The sequence below is a fragment of the Falco punctatus genome, assembly GCF_963210335.1.
Source record: "Falco punctatus genome assembly, chromosome: 2".
Taxonomy (NCBI): domain Eukaryota; kingdom Metazoa; phylum Chordata; class Aves; order Falconiformes; family Falconidae; genus Falco; species Falco punctatus.
Genome location: NC_137581.1, coordinates 75,367,486 through 75,390,366, shown reverse-complemented (window position 1 = coordinate 75,390,366; position 22,881 = coordinate 75,367,486). Strand labels below are relative to the sequence as shown.

The following is a 22,881-nucleotide window of genomic DNA, read 5'->3' as shown; positions in this document are numbered from 1 at the left end:
GGAAAAAGACATGACAAGGCATGGAACTCTTACTGTCCCCAGCCCTTATTTGATTCTCTGATCCAGCCTGCTCTGTGACTGTAAACAGGCTGGGGCAAAAGGTAGGAATGAGTAGTTGGGTGAGAAGGTAAATTGTGAAGCAGCATTTGCCACTGATTGCATTACAGTCTCTGGATCAATCAAAATTATCTGAGGATGGCATTGCACAGGACAGCCGGTCTGGCAAGCAGTTTGCTGTGGCATAACCAAGCTCTTTTCACCTTCTCTGGCTGCCTGCTGCTGCTGCTTCCCTCATACTCTCTGTGGTGATTACTTCATCCCTCAGGAAGTTAGTTTAGCTCACTAAGCTGACAGAAAACTACTTCCTTTATATGTGCATATAGATATCATTTACTTTACTGACTTGGTTGCTGTTGTAGTGCTGGCTTTCCAGCATTTATTGTCTTGCTGATTCAAGTGACTGCACACCCTTGGCACACATGGGAGGGAGAGGGAAGGAGAGACTGGAGGTGGAGAAGTTGGTGGAACCAATGGGAAGCTGCACCAGCAAAGGGCAGCACAAGCCAGTTGTGAAACACCAGTCAATGAACCTGCAGTTTGCACATTTCAGCCCCCCAGTTCATCTCCAAGCTTGGATGGTGTCCAGCAGTTGGCAGAGGTTCACCGAGAAGGCCAGCCTGGAGCTCATTTCACGTGTACTGAGATCTGTGCGTACTCATAATGTGCAGCGGACTCAAGAAGTTACTTGGCCTGATGATTAGAGTGTTAATTCAGAAAGCAAAAGAGCTGGATTCAGCCTGAGAGGGTTTGGGACCATGGGACCTGGCTGCTGGTGAGTTCAGCAGCCAAGGAAAGGATGGCTAGTTCCTGGGAGGGAGTACAGCAGCAGTCTAGCTGTTGAATTTGGGAGGAGGAAGTTCTAGGTTTTGACTTCTTCTCCAGTCCGTTCTTTCAAATTTTGTAACCCGTTACAGGTCTATGAAAAAAACACATAAATGGTCCTGACTGCTAGGGCTAGAAACCAATACTACACTCGATGGGGTGGTGGCAGAATTGCACAGCCTCCCCAGTTTTGTGTTTTTTTCTGTCCACTGTGAGTCTTCTTTTCTTTTTCATCTCCTGCCTAACTTCAAGAAGAAGAGTGAACCTTCTCCTTTGGTACAAAAGCCAAGTGATAAGAGTTCTTTTCCAGGGATGGGTGTGTGTGGGTCTGAACCTTCTCAGTGACTCTGGGCTTGGGTTCTCTGTGTTTGGGGTAAGTGCTGCCACTGCTGGGCCATTTTGTAGACTAAGCTCTAGGAAAAGTAGGAGTTAAGGTGCTCTGGGCAAGGACCATATCTTTTGTATAAAGAAACTTACATGTCTGCATCAGGTTTCCTAAATCCCAGTGTTAGGAAGCTAAGGTATTTCAGCTTTCAAATAGGCTGCAGCAAATATTAGATGTTACATGTTGCAGCGATACAGTAGATTGTTGCTGCCCGAAAGGCAGGTCTTGCCCTCAAATTCTTCTGCTCAGCTCTGTTGTCTCATCCATTCATTTTTAGTGTCTCTAGACCTTGGCTGATTGCACTTCAAGCTAGTTGAGCTTAAAGAAATCTGGTTTTGGGTTGTTTTTTTTCCCCGCTTAGGTTAGTTCTATGAAGTCTCAATTAATTGACTATGCTCAAGTCAGCACCAGAGCTAGTACAAGGAAGGGGAAAGTGTATCTGAGTTCATGACATCCCCTTTCAATGACAGTCAAGGTATATAAATGGATCCAACATGGGTAAATTTTTGCTGCAAAGTGTAAACCTGTTTGATCAGCAAATAGATTTTAGTGAAGGGCTGCAGCGCTTTGGATGCTGAACAGTACATTTTAAATATATCTATATGTCCCATTGTCCCTCCACCCTTGTTGCAGCACTCTCTAAACTAACCAGCTGCAACAAGGTCTTTTACCATCTCATACCAACATACTCTTCATGCCAGTCCCTCTGCTGCCTCTCCTAGTCTCTCCTCATCCTGGACATGCGTTCTCTCTTCTCTCTGCTTCTTCCTCCCCTCTCTTCCTCAGCTGCTCCCTCTTCATTGGTTGCCCAACCTCTTAACAGAACAGCCACGGCTGCACCTGTTCTACATCAGCCAACCCACCGCCCCTGAAGCCAGCCTACAGCTGTATATTATCAATGCTAATTAACCCAGCTTCATTCTTCTACACACCCTCAGCTCAGATTTTTTTGAAAGTAAGACACTACAAAGTCTCTTCTTATACTACTTTGTTTTGTGGCACCTTTTTCACACATGTTGTCAATATTTGGCATAGTTGTGTCACCTAAGCAAAACACACTCCACCCAGGTCTTTCAATCAAGGAGCACAGAGAAAACCAACAGCACTGGAGCTTAATTTAAAAAAAATAAAAAAGACACTATCTGAAGCAGTGAGCTGCCACTAGTCATACCCTTTACTGTCTGTACTATATTGCATAGATCTTATTTTAATTGTGCCTTTTTTTACTGCTTTAGTTAGGGGGTGATGTAATAAGGCAATAATTTAGTATGAGATTCCACTTAGTTGAGATAAAATATTTCAATAACTTGCACCACACGCTTATGACGTGAAACTGAAACTTGGGAAAAAATCGCTTAAGTTTACATTTTCTTATAGAGTTATCTTTGTAAATGCAACCAAGGAGCTGAGTTTAACTCCCAAGGCTGTGTACAGGATCAGTTCAAGAAAAAGTCAGTGACTCCTGTCCCTTCCCTGTTAGTTTGTCACCTCATCTCACTTCTACCTGTACTTAAAATCGCATAGTGCCTTGTGGAGGAGTCAGGATGGGGAAAGCTATCAGATACTGTTGGGTTTGCCTTCCTTATTTTATTTTCTCTGCTCCACAGGCCCTGACCTAGTGGAAGAGTTGCCCAGCTTCTTGGTGAGCCATACCTTTTGTGGAGGATAAAGGTCTCTAGGCTGATGCTCTTCCAGTAAGGCTGGTGACTTACTACTGGCAACTTCAGGGGTAGGCTCTGGGAATCGACTTGTCTTCACTCCATTTTTGTCCTCTTCTTGGATACACAAAGTGATTAGCTTGTTTCTGCTTTCCTGTTCCTACTTCATATAAGGACCTAGTAATAGACCCTTGCCTGAAATGCCACTTGTCTTTCATTTAAAACATCTTTTAAGCAAACATATCTTCCTTGTTTACAATAGCAGACAAAGGTTGCTGAAGGTAATTTTGTACCATATTTTGGAATCTTTAAGGATTTCACCTATTGCTTCCAAAAAAACTGAGTGCGTGATAATCCTCACAGAAGAAATCATCTACCTTGTGAATGGCTTTAGGTCTTTTGAGAACAATTTTTTGACTCCTGGATTAGTGACAAAATAAAAAGAAAAGTCACCTCTCGGAATTTTTATTTTTAATGCAAGATCTTGCTGGGCAGCAGAGGGCCTACACAACATCTTTCTATGTTAGTGTGAAAAAGAAATGCTGCCACTGCTAGATTTGAGCCTCCTAAACTGGGACTGCCACCAGAAGTTCTCAAGCTACATCTCTCAATAAAAGTTGCTAGGATACCACTTGCGGGATGCACAAATAACACTGAGTTTCAAAACAAATGATTGAAACTTGGTTTTTACTCACATGTTGTTATAAATGGTTACATTTTATTTGAACGTATGATACACAGCTTGTTCTATTTACTTGTTCCATATAAAACTATGCTATATATTATTCTTTTTTTTTTTTCCAGCTGACAGTACTATTAGAATATGTTACTTCAGGCAAAAAAAGGAAGTGATTCTTTGACTAAATTGCCAGCATGGTGAATTAATTTAGCTGGCAAGGTGTCACTGGATCTTCAAGCCTGTCCTACTATTTTTAAGCGGTAGGCTTAATGGAGCATGAATATGCACCATGCACCTTGTTCTTTCATACTGTTGATATGCAAAGGACCATGCATAGCCTCATTTTTATGCACAGCAAAAACGCATGGCCTCTTTTTTAGATAAAAAAAGAATGTTTACAATCTTCTTAGTAGATGTTTTTTAACTGCAAAAAATATCTGGATTGGTACAGAATTTATTTTGCACGTTTAGAAACAACAGGATGTGTTGCTTCTGCTCCGCAAAGTTTTTGCTCCTCACTCCTAAACCATTTGTTTATAACTTTCTGTCCCCTCTTCCCAGCTGGAATAGCAGGACTTTCCTGTTCATTGGCTAGCGGCAGGGTGTCGTCAATGGGGCGGTAATGATGGAACACGGTACTACATTTTAACCAGAGGCTGCTTATCTCCATTCTCTTTGCGCATCTGAACTCTTGAATACTACTTTCCAGCACATAGGAGAGAGTAAGTTTGTTCTTTGTTTGCGTTTAAATCTCTACACTCAGTTCTGAGGTACCTGTAAGAAAAATACGCAATGTGTATAGTTCAAGCTCTTACTGACAAAATCTGTCTTAAAAATTACTATTTAATGATGACTCTCTCTGGATAGCGCTGTGAAACATGCTCCTTTGGTTTAACTTTAGTGTAGGAGATAGCTGCCTGATACATCATAAATGTGTATTCTTTTATATTGCATTCTTTTGTCCTTGGTTACTGCCTTCATCTAATTCATCCCTTTGTTGTAGCCAGTCCTTTATTGTTATCTTTTCTTTTTGCTTGAATTGTAATATAAAAGACGTTTAGCATAAATTGGTGTCCCAAATATGTATATCATAACTCATAATTCTTACCCCAACGTAGTTTTTTGGTTTGTAAGTAATCCTGGAGTTTTGTAATTAAAACATCTCTGCAACATGTACATTTTGTCTAACACTTTGACTAAAAAGCTGCTGGTCTTCCCCCAGCCTGAAACTACAATCAAATTTTAACTCCAGTGTGTTTAGTTCATAGTTAACAACTCTGTGCTAATTTTCTGTATTTTATCCTTCTATTCATGTGTATTTTGTCTTTATTCTGACTGGATGTTTTGCCTAAAAGTATCGGTCTGAACAAATCCTTACTTCCTTAATGGATTAAAATACATTAGCAAATGGCATAGGAATACCTTCTAAAACACGTGAGCTCTTTCTGTCTGAAGTTTATTACAGAGGGCTTGGATTTAAAAATTAGGGTCACCATATGCATTGCATAGTGCCTTCAGAGCAGAAGCTTTTTCCTGCGTAGTCCAGGTCCTCAGGAAGGCAGGTTTCTCCAGGGTCACAGCTATCTGAACAGCTTTAAAGTCAGGCTGTAGCGGCTGATGTGAGGGAGAGGCACGTGCCCCTGACATATCAGTTGGCTGAAAATTTGCCTTCTATCATGTCTTTTTGCTTTTCCCTTAGAAATCTGTTGAGGGTTTTTTTTTTTTCCTTTTATTTAAGATGTGTTTTGTGCTAGTTGTCTCTCTGTCCTCCCACAAAGGAGAGGACTGCAGAGGAGATCTGACTTTTTGCTGCTTTTGGAAATGGAGCTGTCACCTGTGTGTATTCAAGCTGCATTTTGTGTCAGGGGTTTTTCTCTGAGCTGGCCTTGGGAGGCACTGTACACATGGGCAAGCACAGGTCAAGGACCAGGTCCTTAATGGAAGAAGCACAGGGAGCGACCAAGGGTTGTGTGTTACGTGTGCTGGGATTACAACAGGGACACTGGTTGTTCCGTTTGACTAAAACTCTTATCTGGACTGTGTTCCTCCTCCTGATGAATGGGAGGTGATTTGTATAGCAGATGGACACATCATTCCTCTTCACTGGCTGTGCAAAGGCCTTTGAACAAATTGTGCCCTTTTCAGCACAAACCTGTTCTTGTTTATTCTGATTACATAACAGTTTAAGCCATTTTTATAGGTTTCGATTGTTATTTTGCATATGCTAAGATTTAAAGTTTTTAGATGATTTTTTGCAAGTAGTGCATGTCGCACTTGGGCTTAGGACCACCTGTCAAATTGTAGCTGCTTGCTTTCTGCTTTGTTGAACAGGTTCTTCAGGGACCATTTGACTTCTGTGAATAAAACTCTTACTTTAACCAGTGCAGTGGCGTCATTTGTATATGTAATTTATATATGGCTGGACTAATGTGACTCTAACAGCTTATTCTTTGAATAGCTTAGGAAGCTAGCCTTTGCTTTTCAATGAACTCCACAAATAAAGACGTATGTACTTATTTTATAAATTATGTACCTACTTTATTTCTTTATTTACTGTTTTCTGAATTCCAGTAGTTTTTTTCAGTGTAAGTGAAAGTGTTAGCTGTGTGGTATCATTGTTGGGATAGCAATTCTGAGGTGACATACGTCAGCAAATATGTAGAGAATATGCATAGAAGTGAATATATCTTAAAAAGCAAAGGCTAACTTTCAAAGCTGCTCAAAGGAAAAAATGTAATCTTGATGTCAGTCCAATATGTGTAAGTTATGTGTACACACAGAGATAACGACATAGGGAGGGCAAAACAGAGTTCATTTCATTTTTGTGACCATTTTGTTTCCAAACTGCTGAAAAGGTTTTGGACAGTTTAAAATTGTAATGAAATTGTGGCCTTTGTTCATACACCTACTTTCTGCAGGCCAAAGGAGCATTAATGTGTTTTTGTAAAACTCAGTAGAACGGGAGGGAGGAGTGGATGTCCAGCAGTACCTTCCCAGAGTGAGCTCCTTTATTAGTGACACCTGGTCTTCCCTGTTGTTTGCCTCGTGGTTATTCTCTCCTAAGGAAAGCTAGAGCTGGAAGCTGATTTCCCTCTCCCGTTGCTCGTAGCCTTTCCTTCTCATAAAGTATTTAGAGCTCTTTCAGATATTGCCTCTAAAAACTCGAGTGGCCCCATTCAGCGTTTACCACAGTAATACTGTGTTCATATAGTTAGTTCATCAGAAAGGCTTTGCCCTTTGCAGACTTGGATTCTCCAGGAATTTCTGTAGGCCACAAATCACAGCCTGGTCCCTCGTAAGGGGTTTTCCTATATCACAGCCTTCTGAATGACTTAGAGCAATTGCCAATCTGACTAAAGGAAAACCAGGACAGATTGCCCTGTGGGTTAATTCTGTGTTCTGGAGCGTTTCAGTCTTTGACATTTAGTTTATATCTGATTAAGTCAGATACCCATTTTCATGTACATATCTCTCTCTTTTGTTTTTTGATCAACAAAACCCTTATAGAAATACTGTTGCCTGAAACTAAGTGACTTTCACCTCTGTTGTGAGTTGTGTTGCACCCAGCACTTAAAACCAAGGTCTGTGAAGCTCTTGCTTTCCTAACCTCACGCAGCTAATTCTGGCTGTTCCGCTTGTGTTCTGGTTTTATGCAGACTAATGGCTGACCGAGTGCTTGTGATTGGCAGTGGAGGGAGAGAGCATGCGCTGGCCTGGAAGTTGGCCCAGTCCCCACATGTGAAACATGTTTTTGTTGCTCCAGGAAATGCAGGAACAGCTGACAATGGAAAAATTTCAAATTCAGGTAAAACCAAAAAAAATATACCATTTTAAAATTTTTTAACCAGTAAGTTCTCTAGTCATCAATCTGAAATCACAACTGTTAATGTGGAAGGATTATTATTACTATTTTTTAAGGGTTTGGACATGTGAAATAGATTATACAGATGCAGTTAAGAAGAGCAAAGCCTGGTGCAACAGCCATTCATTTTATATGATCTCAGTTGTGATACTTAATTTTTTAGGTTTGGAGGATGCAGCTAAAACTCCGTCTGTCTGCTGCATGTTCCTTCAGGAATACAGCTCGGGGTAGCTGCTCCGGTTCCCGCCTCCCAGCAGCCTAGCAGGGAAGGGGTGGTGGTTTCTTTGTACACACTAAAGATCAACAACTTTGGTTGGTGAGCAGCTGAAAAGTGCCTGAAGCAAATGCCAGCACCTAAAGTACTAAATTCACTACTGTATTTTCAGAAGTGCGTTGAAGCCCTGTGATCCCTGCAGCCTTTGATGGGAATACTTTCTCACCTGAAATGTTCAACCAGAAAAAAAAAAAAATCATGCCTTTGTCTTAGTGTCCTTAAGAAGTTAAGGCTATTTTCAAATCTTTCTCTCTTTGTGCTGTAACTGCCTGTTTTGAGATTCTAGCTTAATATGTTAAGCTCTGACTAGCTGTAGTTGAAACTATTAATAGTTAATAATTTTGAGAAATCAAGCTTAAGGTATTTCAAATTGATCATCCAAAATTACGTGCTGCATTTAAAAAAAAATACTGGTCTAAGGTGCTTGCCTGGAGGCACACGGTGAATCAGTACAAACCCAGGGGGATTACTCAGATATTCCTGTGTTGTGTCCTTTATATAACAGATCCTGAATTAGGTACTTTAAAGCAAGCAACTTAAGTTTCCACTTCAAAACATGTGATAACATACAGAATTAAAGTTAACATAGTATGCATATGAGCATGAATTATATACATTATCTTTCTGCATTCCTATTTGTGAGTAAAATCTTTTTTTTGTTACCATCTCATGTGGAAACATGAATCCTGTTAGATCTTTGTACAGCAGGTAATTATTGTATTCAATTCCATTGGAATGCTTAATTACAGGCTGTTTGTCCTTAATTTCTTTGACTAGTCACAGTATCGTAAGTATTTTTATTTGTTCTATTTGGCCTCTGAGGAGAGGGCCCAAGGGAAGAGCATGACAGAGAAGTCATACATTTCCTTCTCATCCCAGAAAGTCAAACAAAGATTTTTACCCTTGTGCTAAATGGAGTCAATGCCAGCCTGTATGGCTTGCAGAATGTTCATTTCAGCATTTTTTTGCAAGTGGTGTCTTTTAAAAACTGCTGCACTTTTCTCTCACCTTGTTATTTCATAAAAAATACTGAACCCTCAACTGGAAAATATTTGAGCATGCTTGAGCCAGGTCCATGAAATCTACCATATGTACTAAAATATTTTTTTTCTAGAATATGGGCTCACATGTACTTTGGGAGAGAAATCCTCAGCCGACTAGGAGGTGGGAAGAATCTAAAATTTGTGAAGTGTTTGACTTCTTTGGTTTTTAATATCTGCTCAGGCATTTTAGTCCTACCACTGGGGTTTAGATTTTAAGTCAGGGGAGAAAATGGAAAACAGCTTTATAGAAGCCCTGTTATGTTGTGTGAGCCTGGGCAGCAACATCTGTGAAACTGCTACCATTGTTTCTGGGTTTTTTGGTATAATCAAGATTTGACTTTGCAAGTTCATCCTCCCTTCATGGTTGATGAGATTGCCTTTAATTAGCATTGCAACTCTAGTTCTCAGATGATTTCTGAGACATATAAAGGTGAGCTTAAAATTATAAATAACCTTACATTTTCAAAACTTGCCTGTATCTAAGTAAAAAAAAAAAAAAAAAAGTTTTATGGTTAATTTGAGTCAGTAATCATTTCTGACAATAAAGGCAGATTTAGGTTAAGTGACTAGTTTTATAGTCAACTTATATGTAATTAGCAGGGCAATTTTGGTGCCAGAAGCACACAGAATGTCCTGATGAACCCAGAGATAGACATATGAATGTCTGTGAATGGACTTTACTGGCCTGACACCTCCTTCCATCACATTTTAGCTCTCCATGTAACGTACACTCTTAACTTTAAGCTCTAGCTTTGTAAACCTTGATCCAAGGTCCTTCTGTCTGGTTCAAAAGGAGTGTTCAGCTGTCATTTTGAGAAATGAAACACAGCTACAAAAATGTCCCCTTTCTGTCTACATCCTGAGGAAAATGATGTTTGGGGGCAACATTGAAATTATGTATTAACAATGTGATTTATTCCTTTCTGTTTGTTACTAGGACATTTCCACGTCATATAAATCCTCTGCCATATTCACTGTTCATATCACTAGTAGATCAGATCTGTGGCAAGACAATTTGGGTTGAAAAGCGCAATTACCTTACAGACTCATTCCTTTCCCTGCTCCCCTTTGCATGGATAGATCTCATGGGTAACAGAGATCATCCCTCTGCAGTTGCCCACCAGAGCTCCCGCTGTCTTTGGTTGGGATCTCCTGTTCTCCAGCAGCTTTCACAACAGCCCCATGGGACTGAAAGACAATTGACCTTCATGTTAATCTGTACTTTAAAGCCAAGTGTGTTATGCCTTTGGTTTTGCTGTTTTGAGCCAGAAGTTAACTGGCATAAATTGCTCCCAGAAGTCAAAGGCCTTGGCTTCTTACAAATATTGGTGAAACAAAATAATTGAACTGTTAAATGAGTATCAAGGAGAAACTTTTTATTAGTGTTCAGTCTGGTTTTTTCCCCCACTCCACCCGAATAGGGTAAATCTATAACCAAAATGTAGGTTTCTGACAGTTGCTTTTATGACATCTCTTAGGCAGAAATAGCTGCTTCTCTTGTGGAAGGAGGCAATTTACTCATGCAGGATGGCAGGAGCACAGTGGGTACCGACACAAGATATGTCTGTCCAGCAGAAACTGCTGAATCACAGCCTCTCCCTTCTCTTTTATCACTTCCCAGGAAACCAGTTGGAAGAGACCATCAGCTCCCGGCATGCTTGCCAGTACAGTCACTAACAGGAGATCACAGGCAAAACTTAAAGCAAAGTATTTCAGCTGCAAGGAGGGTCTGTGCTGTGCTGTACTGTGCTCCCTTTGCCAACTTCAGGCCCTGATGCGTTAGTCCCCTTCCTGCAGGGTCAGCCAGTCCACCCCGGGTTGTGCTTACCACTTTTTTGGCTCTCTCTGGGATCGTGTTCCCATCCTCTGTAGACCTTGGCTTTATTTATTCTTGATAAAAGCAGTGGAATTGCATTGCCTTTGCATAAACTTTTTATCATGAGACTTGACATTATTGTCTTTTGTGCAAGCTTTTTCTTTTGTTTACACAGGTTTTGGCATCCCAAGTACCGTCATATTAAATGTTTGTCTATGGAAAGCCTTATGGTCGGTCATAAAAGCCTAAGACCAAATATCCTTACCTGTAATTACAACACCTGCCCTTATTAAGTTTAGCCTACAGCAAAATAATGTTCAGATTCCCCTTTGTTTCAGTAGGGTCCATTTAGTGTGGCAATTTTTAGCTGGCGCTACAGAAAGAAGGAAAAAAGAAAGCAGTTGCAGTCTCACCACCAGCCACTCATTCCTGTCCCCTACACTGTGCTGGCACAAGCATGTGTAAAGCTTCATTTATGGTGACCCTACTCAGGGAGAAGAGTGGCTGAAAAATGCATATATATATATATATATATATATACACACATATAAAAATATGTAATTTTGCTTGTGAGTTATTTTCCACTTGTATCCTTCACAATGATTCTTGGGCTTGGAAACAGGATGTTCCTAGATATGAGATCAGTTTACTGTATAGCCCCAAACTTTTTTTCCTCACCTTCAAGAGAAGGTGGGTTGACAATACATATCAAACCACAGCCTTTGCTTGAGGGTTTGGTGGTGCATTTTGTTCTAAGCCTTGTGTGTAAGTCTGTATATCAGTGTGCGCCTCACTATTCCAGATTCACAGTGACCTGCCGTTCCAGAGTATGCGACTGGTGAAAATGCTGCTTCAGTGTTATGTGATAAATAAGTGCTAAACAACAGTAATTAATACAGTCTTACCGCCCTTTTGTATCTTCAACAGCTGTTTCAGTCAGCAATCATGCTGCACTTGCCCAGTTCTGCAGAGATCAGGACATCAAGCTGGTTGTGGTTGGTCCAGAGGTTCCTCTTGCTGCTGGTAAGAGAAAACAAACAAAAAATCATAGCCTTCATAATGTAGGAAGAAAATAGATTTTAGTCCCTATCTTCTGTGCACCACTCAACAGTGTCTCAGTGTCTTCAATAGGAATGGAAACAGCTCCTCCATGGCAGTTTGCCTGAAATGCAGTGTTGTGCTGTGATGAAAATTAATTTTTGAAGGGTATTGTGTGAGCAATATAACAGTTAAAATATCCTGAAATGTTCAGTTTCTTTTTAAATGTTTGTGATTAGAAAAAGAGGTGTCAAAGTGTTTCCGTATAGGAACCTTAACTAGAATTTTGATTTTCCTATGGAGTTTTCATTTTTTGAAATAATAATAATTTGAGACTTGGTAAGAAAACCCCACATTTATAAACATGCTGGTAAGTTTTCTATTTTAACCTTTTACGTGATCAACAACTGTCGTCTTCACAAAAGACTAATGTTGACCTTTTAGCTAAAAGCTATATAAACAAGGGGGAATTGTCATCAAATGCAGCAGATCTTTTTAGCCCAGAATGCTGCAGAGTTACCTGCTCCTGTTTACAGTGAACAATGCATGTAACGCCCGTTTGGTAAAACAGGCACATAGGTATGTATGCCGTACTTTTCCTGAAATACTTGTTCCAACAAATCAGTACATCTGTAGACTTGGACTATCTTACTCACTCCTATAAATCATCTGATGATTTATAAAATTCTTTTGTGTTGTCATTTTTAGGAATTGTTGATGACTTGACAGCAGCTGGAGTAAGGTGTTTTGGTCCAACAGCAAAGGCAGCTCAGCTGGAGTCCAGTAAGAGCTTTACCAAAGCCTTTTTGGATCGTCATGGGATCCCAACTGCAAGATGGAAATCTTTTACTGATCCTAAAGCAGCATGTAGCTTTATTAATAGGTAAAATTACCGTAATTTTAGAAATATTTTTGTTTACAGCAATGTATGGTGTGCTAGGTATCCAAAACAATCACATGATTACTAATGTATCAATGCTTTTGGCTGTGATAGAACATCTTTAAAGGTTTTGAAGGATAGTCTAATATGACACTATCACACTGCAATAAGTCTGATAATTAAATGGTTCTTATTTACTGCTCTAAAATGAAAATAAATTCAGTGTTCAGTTCACAGGAGAATATAGGGCAAGCTTTCTTTTTTTTTCGAATTGCCTGCTGTGGAAACCCAGCTTGCAGTCTGATAGTCATATGTTCTGCCTTCTTTGTACCTTTTCCACAAATATAAATTCTGCATTGGAGACTGACTTAGCAACTGCTGATCAGAATACAATCCAGGTGACTCAAAAATGATACAACAGTAAATTATTAAAAAGAAAGCAACCTTACCAGAACAGCAATGAAATTCAGTGGTGGGGAAAAAAACAAGAAGCAGAAACTCTTCACAGGCATAGCATAACAAGAGAAGCCTGGTGTTTGTGTGTTATTCAACAAAGTAGAATGGTTGCTATGAAAACTGACAAGTATTTTGATCTTTCAGCTGTTGAAATGTTCAAAATGTCTACAGAATATATTTGCAATACAGAGTGTTTACTGTTGAATCTCTCTCCTCTGTCTTTGAAGTGCAAACTTCCCTGCTTTAGTTGTAAAAGCTAGTGGCCTGGCAGCTGGCAAAGGAGTAATTGTGGCTTCCAACAAGGAAGAGGCCTGCAAAGCTGTTACTGAAATCATGCAGGTGAGTAGAAATGTCACACACTAACTGAAGGAGTTCTCACAAAAAGTTATTAACCATCTCAGAGTCCAAAGATACTAATTTCTATGTAATAGGAACTTGGCTAAAAGATACCAAATCTTTTACCCATTATTTGGACAGTTATGAAGCTCCATCATATTTATTGCTTGGGGCAGGGTACTCTTTTTAGGCATAGTTCCTGTAGGCTAAAATAAAAGAATTCTGAATGAAAACCCATGCTTATTTCCATATGGTTTGGTGGTTGGGTTTTTTTGGTTTTGGTTTTTTACCATTTGAAACCTCTGCAGCCAAACAGGTACTACAATGCTGTAATATTAGCACGGTAATTGAGCTGGATCTTGACAAGCAACATCAGCTTTAGGATTCTAGTCACACAGCACTTAAATGTGTAGTGAAATTCCAGTGGAATGATTACAAGTTAAGTATACATTTAGGTAGGATATTCAACAAATAATTAGGACCTTCAAAATCTGAAGAGAAGCAAAAAGAAGCAATTTCATCTGAACAGTTAAGACCATGGAGCTGGAAAATAAGGCATATACAGGCCAGGTCCTCAGCTGGTGCCAGCAGCACAGCATCTTACAATTCAGGGGAGCTATGCTGATTCATAGGAGATGTTATCTGACACTCTTGTACTTCAAGAATCAAGAATATAGGGTCTGCACTCACACTTTGCTGTATGTGTGTGCGTATGGTTTATGGACAAATACATGTCTTAACGTGTGGCCCAATGTCTTGAACAAAAAAATGTATATTAGAGTCTTACAGACCCACAAAATCATCTTGTCGGTGTGGGTTCGATGTTCTTAATTGTCTAAATATGCAGTCAGTGTTCAGACATTGCACTGGAATATGAAAATATTGCCCCTTTCCAATGTATTCTATAGAATTGCACTTTCTTACAAAGTAAAAGTTCAGATTATGGACTTGACAGTCATTGCTATTAGTCTCAGTATCATGGGCGCATAGTAAAGAAAGTAGAGCATGAGGGATTGCTAAGTCATAAATATCATCTGCAATTTAAAAATGTTCAAGCATAAAACTGCATTTATTTAAGAATAAACAGAAAAGAGGAGCAAAGATTATACCATTGCTAACATACGCAGGGTGGAGAATGGATTAATAGTCTTAAAATTGTGCTGCGTTTTTCTTGCTGTATGAAAAATTTATTTTCTTGTTATTTTTTTAAGTAGTATAACTGAAACAGAACTAAAGAGCTTTTGTTTTTACTGTAGGATAAGACTTTTGGCACAGCTGGGGAAACTGTTGTTGTTGAAGAACTTCTTGAAGGAGAAGAAGTTTCTGTAAGTGTGCATCTCAGTGTAACACTTTGATTATATCTGTTCTAAACTATTTAGGAAACACTCTGTAAGTACCTACAGCAGGGATGTGTAGGATTTTATTACTTAAATTAAAAAGTTTACCTGTTTATAAATAAAGTTGTATTAATTAGGCAGCTGTGTTAAGAATCAAATTTCCTGCAGTCTGTTAAAATAATTCAAATTATGTAAAAATAACTCCAACAGTCATCAGTGGTTGTTGCCACATGAGAAAAAAAAAACCACCTTAAAAATTTTGAATGTCATTGAGCATGTAGTTCTGTGTTATGATTTCTCTGACAGCAAAGACAGTATAAGGTGTCCCTTCCCTTCCCCTTTGCTACTTCTTCACTGCTGTTTGCTTTTGATAGTTCAGTTATACTAGTTAGCTGTTTGTGAAGCTACAAGCTAAAGACCTTTTTTCAAAGAAATCAACACCACCACCTTGCTTCTTTTCTGTGTTCTGGTTTAGAGCCCAGTGCCATTTGAATCAGTATGAGTAACAGGATGGTGAAGTGCAGATCAAGGCAGGGAGTGGCTGGGAGTAAAGGAGGATGGAGACTTTCTTTAATCAGCTTTGCTGAGGAAGGGAAAACGTTGAACTGCATTGTGAGGGAGCAGTAGACTTCTTTGGAGCAAGAGAACAATCATCTCAAGACAGGCGCAGGCAGGATCCTCTAACCAGTTTCATTGCCAGAGATACTGCAACTTGGAAGTGCACCCGGGGACAAAGGACCTGGAACTGTTAAATGGCTGTAGAATGTGTTGATGTGCTCTGCAGATGTAGAGAGAACATTTCCTTCATTTTAAGCTGATTCAGTCCTTTGTTTAAAAAAGTGTATCTGATTTAATTAGCAGAGTGTGAAGGAGAAAAGGAGAATTAGAGCCTAGACTTTGAGGTGGCAGGGCAACTTGACACCTGCATCACACAAAGTAGAACAGCCAAGCACCAGCTCAGGTTCCTGGGTCCTGGAGCTGGAATTGACTTATGCTGAATGTTGTAAACATTCATCTTGGAGGTGGTGGTATTTATAAAGTAAGCGATCATCTTGAACTGTTGCCAATCTTTGCATAATCTGGTTTCCTGCCCAATATGAAGAAATTAGATGTGCAGATACTGGTCTTACAATCCTTATTCCTTCCTGGACGGCTTGACCTTTTTAGGAACTAAGGGGTTATCCAGATCTTAATTTTCTGGTGGAAAACCTGTAATGCTCTTAATTAGTTTTTAGAATGCTAGCAGGCTTACTGTAATATAACACAATAATATAAACGTGCAGTTTAAAAGGTTTTTATTCTATGATGACTGACAACAATGAAGGAAACATACTGCTTGCCTTGCCTGTCAAAATAATTCACATTCTGCAAATGACTGGAGTTTTTAATTTATTAGTATTTTGGCATTTTCAGGTTTTGTAGCAGAATCCTTGCTTGTTTTTTAATTAGCATTGTAAAATGTTTTTGAGTACTGCTAGCAGTAGTCTGCACAGTGAACATCATCATCCAGTTACAGAAGATGCCAGCAGGCTTGTTATTATGAAGATATTGAGGATAAAAGCATTTGCTATATAAGTAATTTATTAATATTTCTAAAGTAAATAGCTTTATCAACAAGGAAAAGGAAATCTTGAAAGGAATGTAATGCCTTCCTTCTGGGGCAGGGGGGAGGAAGAGGGAGGGAAGAAGCAGCTTCCGTTGTGAAGTATTTTAGGTTTTTTTTTAACCTTTTGAGTATCTCTTTTCAGTACAACTACTGATGTTACGTTATTTTTATATGTTATATTAAAGGTAATTTCTGTAGGAAGGTCATACAAAATGAGGCACTGGTCCCTGTGGGTACTGAGGGAAAAGGGAAATGTTTAGTATACTATAGTTTGTTTTATCAGGGAGACAGAATTTATACTCTTAAATATCCACTTGCAACACTGAAAATCAAATATATTTGCACTTTTTGTACTTCAATTTTAATCATACACTGGAGTTTTAATTATTGCCATGTTTTCTAGTGCTTATGTTTCACTGATGGCATCACAATTGCTCCCATGCCACCAGCCCAGGACCACAAGCGATTAATGGACGGAGATGAAGGCCCTAACACTGGAGGGATGGGAGCTTATTCCCCAGCACCTCAGGTAAAAATGTATTGATAAGGAGACATTTCAGTGCAGCTGTACTACAGCTCTAGTATTGAAATTATATGTGAATTTTTAGTTCTACCGCGAGGAACAGGAGAGAGTGAGTCTTGTGGATGGGAAGAGTTGCTTGAAACACAGTCAAATCCTTAATAAATCTGTTTCTCTAAAGAGGAGGGTATTACTACTGCATTACTTTTAATTATAAAGGTGGAAGTGCTGTTATTTCTGCAACCTTGTATTTTGATTTGGTTTTGTGCTTGAAACCATGTTTTTATCTTGGGCCAAACTAAGCTAATGACAGATTTTTGCTGTGACTTAAGGTAGTTTCGTTTCTGTGTGGCAAGGAACTTCTGTTTGCAAAAGGACTTACTTTGCTTTCTCTTCACCTATGTCATGGTCAGTGATTTTTATTTTTTTCTTTCAAAAAAATATGGTGTTTGTTCCTCCGTAAAGCTATTCTTTTTATTTATTGAATAAAATTCAATCACTGATCACTATACTTTCCAACTGTGATTTTGTCTTTGGGAGGCCTTATCTAAATTCAAGTGTCTGTGCAAGTGGTTTGTTCCCGTGAAGGCAGTGGGATTGCTTGCACATGTAGATCTAAGCATGGAAAAGTGTCTGAAGAAATGCAAACAGTTGTTTTAATGCTGTGGTATGTTGTCTGAGGAGAGAGAAATAGCATTAGCTTTTCATTGTATGAAATGTTTTGAAGTGACCATCCAAGTGTTCTGCTTGGCTCTTAAAAATGCTAGCCATCACAGTAGGAAAGATCATGCACTACCTTTTTACAAACACTGTTTTCTAATCCTGTTTTATTAGATTTCTAAAGATTTACTGCAGAAAATAAGAGATTCTGTTCTTCAGAAAACTGTTGATGGCATGAGGAAAGAAGGTGTCCCCTATTTTGGTATGTACAAAAGTCTGGGCTTTTTAATCATAAAGAGAAAGACATATTTTTTCACTTTGTCCTCTTTATGGGCCTAAGTTACACTGTAAGTTAAGGAAGATAACTTCGATATTTTTTTTTTGAAACTGTGTTTGGTATCAGTGGCTTGATTTAGAGTTCATTGAAATCAATGGATATATATTTTCATTAATGGTGGATAATCATCAAGTAAGGAGGAACAGAAAGGAAAGCATTTGAAAATAAGCTGCAAAATTGTAACCACAACTATTTTTGCCTGGTTTATCTTTTTCTCAAGTGTTAACATCCTGCTTTTAAATGAGCACAGGTGTCATCCTTTTAAACAATATTATGAATAGATTCAAAAGAAATGATCTATGCAGCTGCTTAGATAGCTTTTTATAATTTTTTTTATTCTAGGTGTGCTTTACGCTGGATTAATGCTTACCAAAGATGGACCTAAAGTTCTTGAGTTTAACTGCAGATTTGGTGACCCAGAATGTCAGGTAAGTTATTTTGTGTGTAGATACAGTTTGGCATTATGGGAGGAAAAAAGTCTGTTACCATCTACCATTATTCCTAACTAACTTTCAGATCAAGAATTAGCTAATTGCACTGAGTTTTAAAGTATTTGGTTTGTTTATTCAAGACAGAAGTTCTGTTATGAAATGATTCTATTCCAGAGAAGATTTCAGCAGGTCATACTCGAATATGGGCTTTACAAGGGTAAGCTTGAGTGAAACTCAGCACTTTCCTATCTTTTCTGGAATGGAGTTGGATTGGTTTCGGTTTTTTACTTTAATAAAGAGGTGAACAATTCTTTTCCCCACTCCCTGTTGACAAATGGAACCAAACACTGAATTTCTATCCTTCAGAACAAAATAGGGTTCTTTGGTTTCTACCTTTTCCCCTCCACATGAGCAGTTCTTTTACCCACAGAAATTAACTTTAAGGAAGAGTATTTTTAAAGGTACATAGATCCTGCACAGTATGTATATATATGTGAAAATACAGTATATGAACATACTTATTTAATGTTATTTTTACAGTTACATTAGTATTTTTAAAAGCTCAGTGAAGAAAATGTAACAGCGTACATTGTTTTATATAATTTGCTAATCTGTGTTTTTGTAGGTAATTCTTCCACTGTTGAAAAGTGATTTGTATGAAGTTATGCAAGCGGTTATCAATAAAAAGTTGTCTAGTTCCATGCCAGTTTGGTTTGAAGACAGTGCAGCTGTGACAGTGGTCATGGCTAGCGAAGGATATCCAGGAACATATCCCAAGGGTTTGGAAATAACAGGTAAATATAGCAGGAGAAACTGGAAGTCTGATTCCCCTCCTGCTCTCTCTCCTTTCTCTTTTGCTGGATGAAGGTGAGTCACTGTAACTCGGCTTCATAGAAACTGTAGATCTTGTGGTTATGGGTCAGCAAGAGACAACTGGATTTTCACACTTCAGAGTTTACTGGTAATACACCTGTCGTGTTTTCAATTCTCTGTACTGTGTTAAGTTCTGTAGCATTTCTTTAATACGTGTTACAGTAAAGTAGTTCTGGGCTGATCACTAATTCTTACATAATCTTGATGCTGGTCTGTTTTGTGGTCTGTATGCCAGTGAAGTATAAAATCCAGCTGGAATTAGATGTTGTATGCAGATGTTTCAGCCAAATACCTCTTTCTGTGTCTCCGAGCATGCAACTAGCAGACTTGTCTTTCCTCAAAACGTAGTTTTTACAAATTTATTCCTATTTCCCATCATGATAACACTGAATTTGATTGTGGTTTCTAGACACAGTCAATAAGTGCTGAGTATCTATTAATTTGTGATTTAATAGAGAATGTTCTAATAAATTGATTTTTCCTGCATTTATTTTCTTAAACAACAATCACAGGACTTTCTAAGGCTAAGCAACTAGGACTGGAGGTGTTCCATGCAGGCACAGCCCTGAAGGATGGCAAAGTAGTGACTAGTGGAGGAAGAGTCCTTACAGTAACTGCTATTAAAGAGGATCTCATGACAGCACTGCAAGAAGCCAACAAGGGAGTAGCAGCCATATACTTCAAGGGTGCCATTTATAGAAAGGACATTGGTTATCGGGCTATAGCTTTCCTGAGACAATCCAGGTAGATATTTGAAATACTTGAAATGGAAATAACTGGTGTAAAAGGGACTTAAAGACATCACTAGTTTACATTAATAAACTGATGTTTATATTATCTGTAAATCTAGAAAGTTTTAACTACCATCCTTGTAAGCAATCTAAGCAAGACCAGCCAAGGAAGGAACAGGCTGATGGAGCTCTCATCCATGCTCTTATTCTCCCAAGTCTGAGTTAAACTACAGTGACAAGCATATAGGAATAACTTGTACTGTTGCTATCTGTTACGTCTGTGTTAGGGAAGGTGAACTTCTGGTTCTTGGGCTTTAAATCATAGCTTTTGCTCTAGGTTTGTATTGTCCAGAAGTCTATTATTAATATAATGAAATATATATGAAGAAAGTTTCATTATTTGTTCATTTTAGAGTTTTTAGAAATGGTTAAAATTATCTTGGAACACCTACCTTGTTGGCATATGCGTTTTAATGGAATAACTGGCTAACAATGTGGGTAGGATTTATTGCTCCTTCTCATTCTTATGTCTTTTATTGTCACAGTATTCAGTTTAACAGTCTTGAGATTATATGGGTGCAGCGTTTTTTTTAAAGCAGTGTGTCCAGCTGTCTCTCTAATGGTATTACTAATGGTAAGAACTTCTTACAGGTTTTTAGACTAATTTTTACCTAATACAAAGCATATCTTCCTGCCTATGCTCCAGTTAGCTCAAAACATAACTTTCGATAACAGGTGATTTTGAGGTCTATGAAGCATATTAGTAAGAGCTCCATTTTTGCTGACAGCGTATACTGATTAGTATATTGTAAAATTATAATCAATGAACTTACTAAATGAACAAGGGTGTTTGTATTTAGTGTTCTTTCTCTCTCAAGTACTGTGCATCTTTTGAGAAATTTATGTGAAAATATGTAATTGGTATCTGTATTGTAGAAAAAAGTCAGGTCAGTGTGTGTGAGGCAAGAGAGTAAGGTACTTTAAATTATAAGGTTCTTGAAAACACTTGAGTTCAGTGGCCATAATCAGCAAGTTTCTTGACTGGAGTGCCTGTATGCTGGGAGGATCCCTGGCTTATGAAGGAGACTCCTGGGACCTGTTTACAATCAGTGCCTGTTTCACTGCCCTTGAGTCTGTACCAACTTTTGCTCAGACGTCCCGAAATTGGAAAAACAGGCAGTCAGGCACATTTCACTGTGGACTCTGTGTTGCGCATGCTTAAGGAAGGGTGATGGTTGGCTCTGTAAGTTCAAGGATGCACCTTCTCTTGGCACTTAGCAGGATTTGAGTCCTATGCATTTCACACTTCATGAAAATATCCGAATATTTATTTAATAAAATATGTTTAAGAAAATCTGAAGAATTAAAGATTCATTTAAAGAATCAAGGTAAATACCATGCTTTTAAAAATAAAGTGAAAATATGGTGAATATTTACCATGTTCAGACTGAAAGAGCCTGACTTTGGTCTCTTACCACAGGCTAGTATTTCCTTGAGTCTTACTCACAGGCTGAACAGCTGCTTCTTATGATTATTTTCCTCTTGCAGATTTTTGAGCAGTGATACGTGTGTGCAGATACCTTTGTATTTTCCTGGTAGCGCCACTCTTTGGCCAGCTGTTTTGCTGTATTTGTCCTTGTTAATCAACAGCGTGTTTCACCCTCAGCATTTAAACTTAACGCTGAACCACATCAATAAGAGACCTAAAATAGGTATGAACCTAAAATAGGAATGCAGCAGGTAGCCTGGTTCATGCCACTCACAGCATAGAAATAACAGTTGCTTAACTGGAGCGAGATATGTTTGGTACAGGTAGTGATGAAAAGTCATCAACTCACTATCTCCAAAATGAAAAGGTTCTTCTGTAAATATGGGATGGTACTTAACATCCCCAGTCAGTCGTATGGACAGACACCACTTAGTACTAAGTGTGTTTTCTCTGTTGTATGGCTGTATATAAAAAACCACCTGGAGCTTATAGACGTTTCTTTCCAGATTTCTGAAATGGACCTCAGGGACATAGGTCTTTTAAAATAAACTTTAAAATATATACTTTAATAGAAATTCCATTTAAGCAAAAAAGATGTGTTGCTTGTTTTGTGATGGTATCATTCCAGGTGATAAGGAGAGGCAACCTTTAAGCTACAGTTGTAAATCTCAAAGTATCATAGAGGACTATTGATTTATGCGATAATTCTGTTTTGAAAAGCTAACTTGAGCTTGATCCTGCACAGTGCTGAGGTGTTCTGATTCAGCAGTGCATTTTTGTATACATTTTGGTTTGAGCATAGGAACTATACTACAGATACCTCAGTACCCAGGCCAGGGATTTGAACCTTGCAAAATCAGATCCATTAGTCCACTTACTTTACCTTGTTGATGTTTTTTTTTCATTTGGTTGGGTTTTATCTTGGTATTTGACTGGGTGATGTATGATACTGATGCTCTGATGCTGTCTTCAAGATACCTGGAACTATTTGGAAAATGCTTATGGCAGACTGTGGTACAAATCCATGAAGTTTTGTTCCTTAGTTATAATACTCCCTATCTTCAGGTATATGTGTGAGATCGGGTTCCAAACAGGAAAAAAAAATAACCTTTGAACCATTGAACTTGCCTGAAATGAGTACTGCAATACTTAGAAATGTTTTTATTTGAGCAAAGTTACTGTACGTGTGGGAAAATAGTGGTACTTGACAGCAGAATAGGATTCTAAATGGTTAATGCCCATAATGATGCAATAATGTAAAGAAGTAAATATTTTTAAATATATGTTTATGCATTTAGTTATCAATTGCCGTAACATTTTTAACGTTCTTTCAGAGGCCTGACTTACAAAAACAGTGGGGTAGACATTGCAGCAGGGAATACTTTGGTTCAGAAAATTAAACCCCTGGCTGCAGCCACATCAAGGTCAGGTAAGACTTGTATCTTCTACTCTTATTTCAGTCAGTTCATGGCAAGCAATAAAGCTTATAATTTGATCTTGATATGAAAGCTCATATTTATGTGTTCTGTGTGTTTCTAGCTTACACAAGAAATCTGCAGTAAGCAAATGCCTGTGATTTCTTCAAAAC

The 22,881-nt window shown here is 38.5% G+C and overlaps 1 protein-coding gene across 7 annotated transcripts in view; it reads left to right on the top strand.

The window, feature by feature from the left end:
* Positions 1–22,881, top strand: part of GART (phosphoribosylglycinamide formyltransferase, phosphoribosylglycinamide synthetase, phosphoribosylaminoimidazole synthetase) — a 41,190-nt gene that overhangs the window by 3,499 nt on the left and 14,810 nt on the right. For 2 of the 7 annotated variants that reach the window (XM_080374704.1, XM_080374705.1), the window contains exons 2-14: positions 2,875–2,909; positions 4,166–4,326; positions 7,261–7,409; positions 11,527–11,622; positions 12,346–12,520; positions 13,201–13,312; positions 14,566–14,634; positions 16,656–16,781; positions 17,607–17,694; positions 18,112–18,197; positions 18,826–18,994; positions 19,586–19,817; positions 22,628–22,722. In XM_080374704.1, the coding sequence (XP_080230830.1) occupies positions 7,265–7,409; positions 11,527–11,622; positions 12,346–12,520; positions 13,201–13,312; positions 14,566–14,634; positions 16,656–16,781; positions 17,607–17,694; positions 18,112–18,197; positions 18,826–18,994; positions 19,586–19,817; positions 22,628–22,722 (1,393 nt within the window). In that variant the 5' untranslated portion in view covers positions 2,875–2,909; positions 4,166–4,326; positions 7,261–7,264. Of the gene's footprint in view, positions 1–610; positions 833–2,874; positions 2,962–4,165; positions 4,327–7,260; positions 7,410–11,526; positions 11,623–12,345; positions 12,521–13,200; positions 13,313–14,565; positions 14,635–16,655; positions 16,782–17,606; positions 17,695–18,111; positions 18,198–18,825; positions 18,995–19,585; positions 19,818–22,627; positions 22,723–22,881 lie in introns of all 7 variants that reach the window. The other 5 variants (XM_080374706.1, XM_080374707.1, XM_080374702.1 and 2 more) reach the window with 5 other exon arrangements.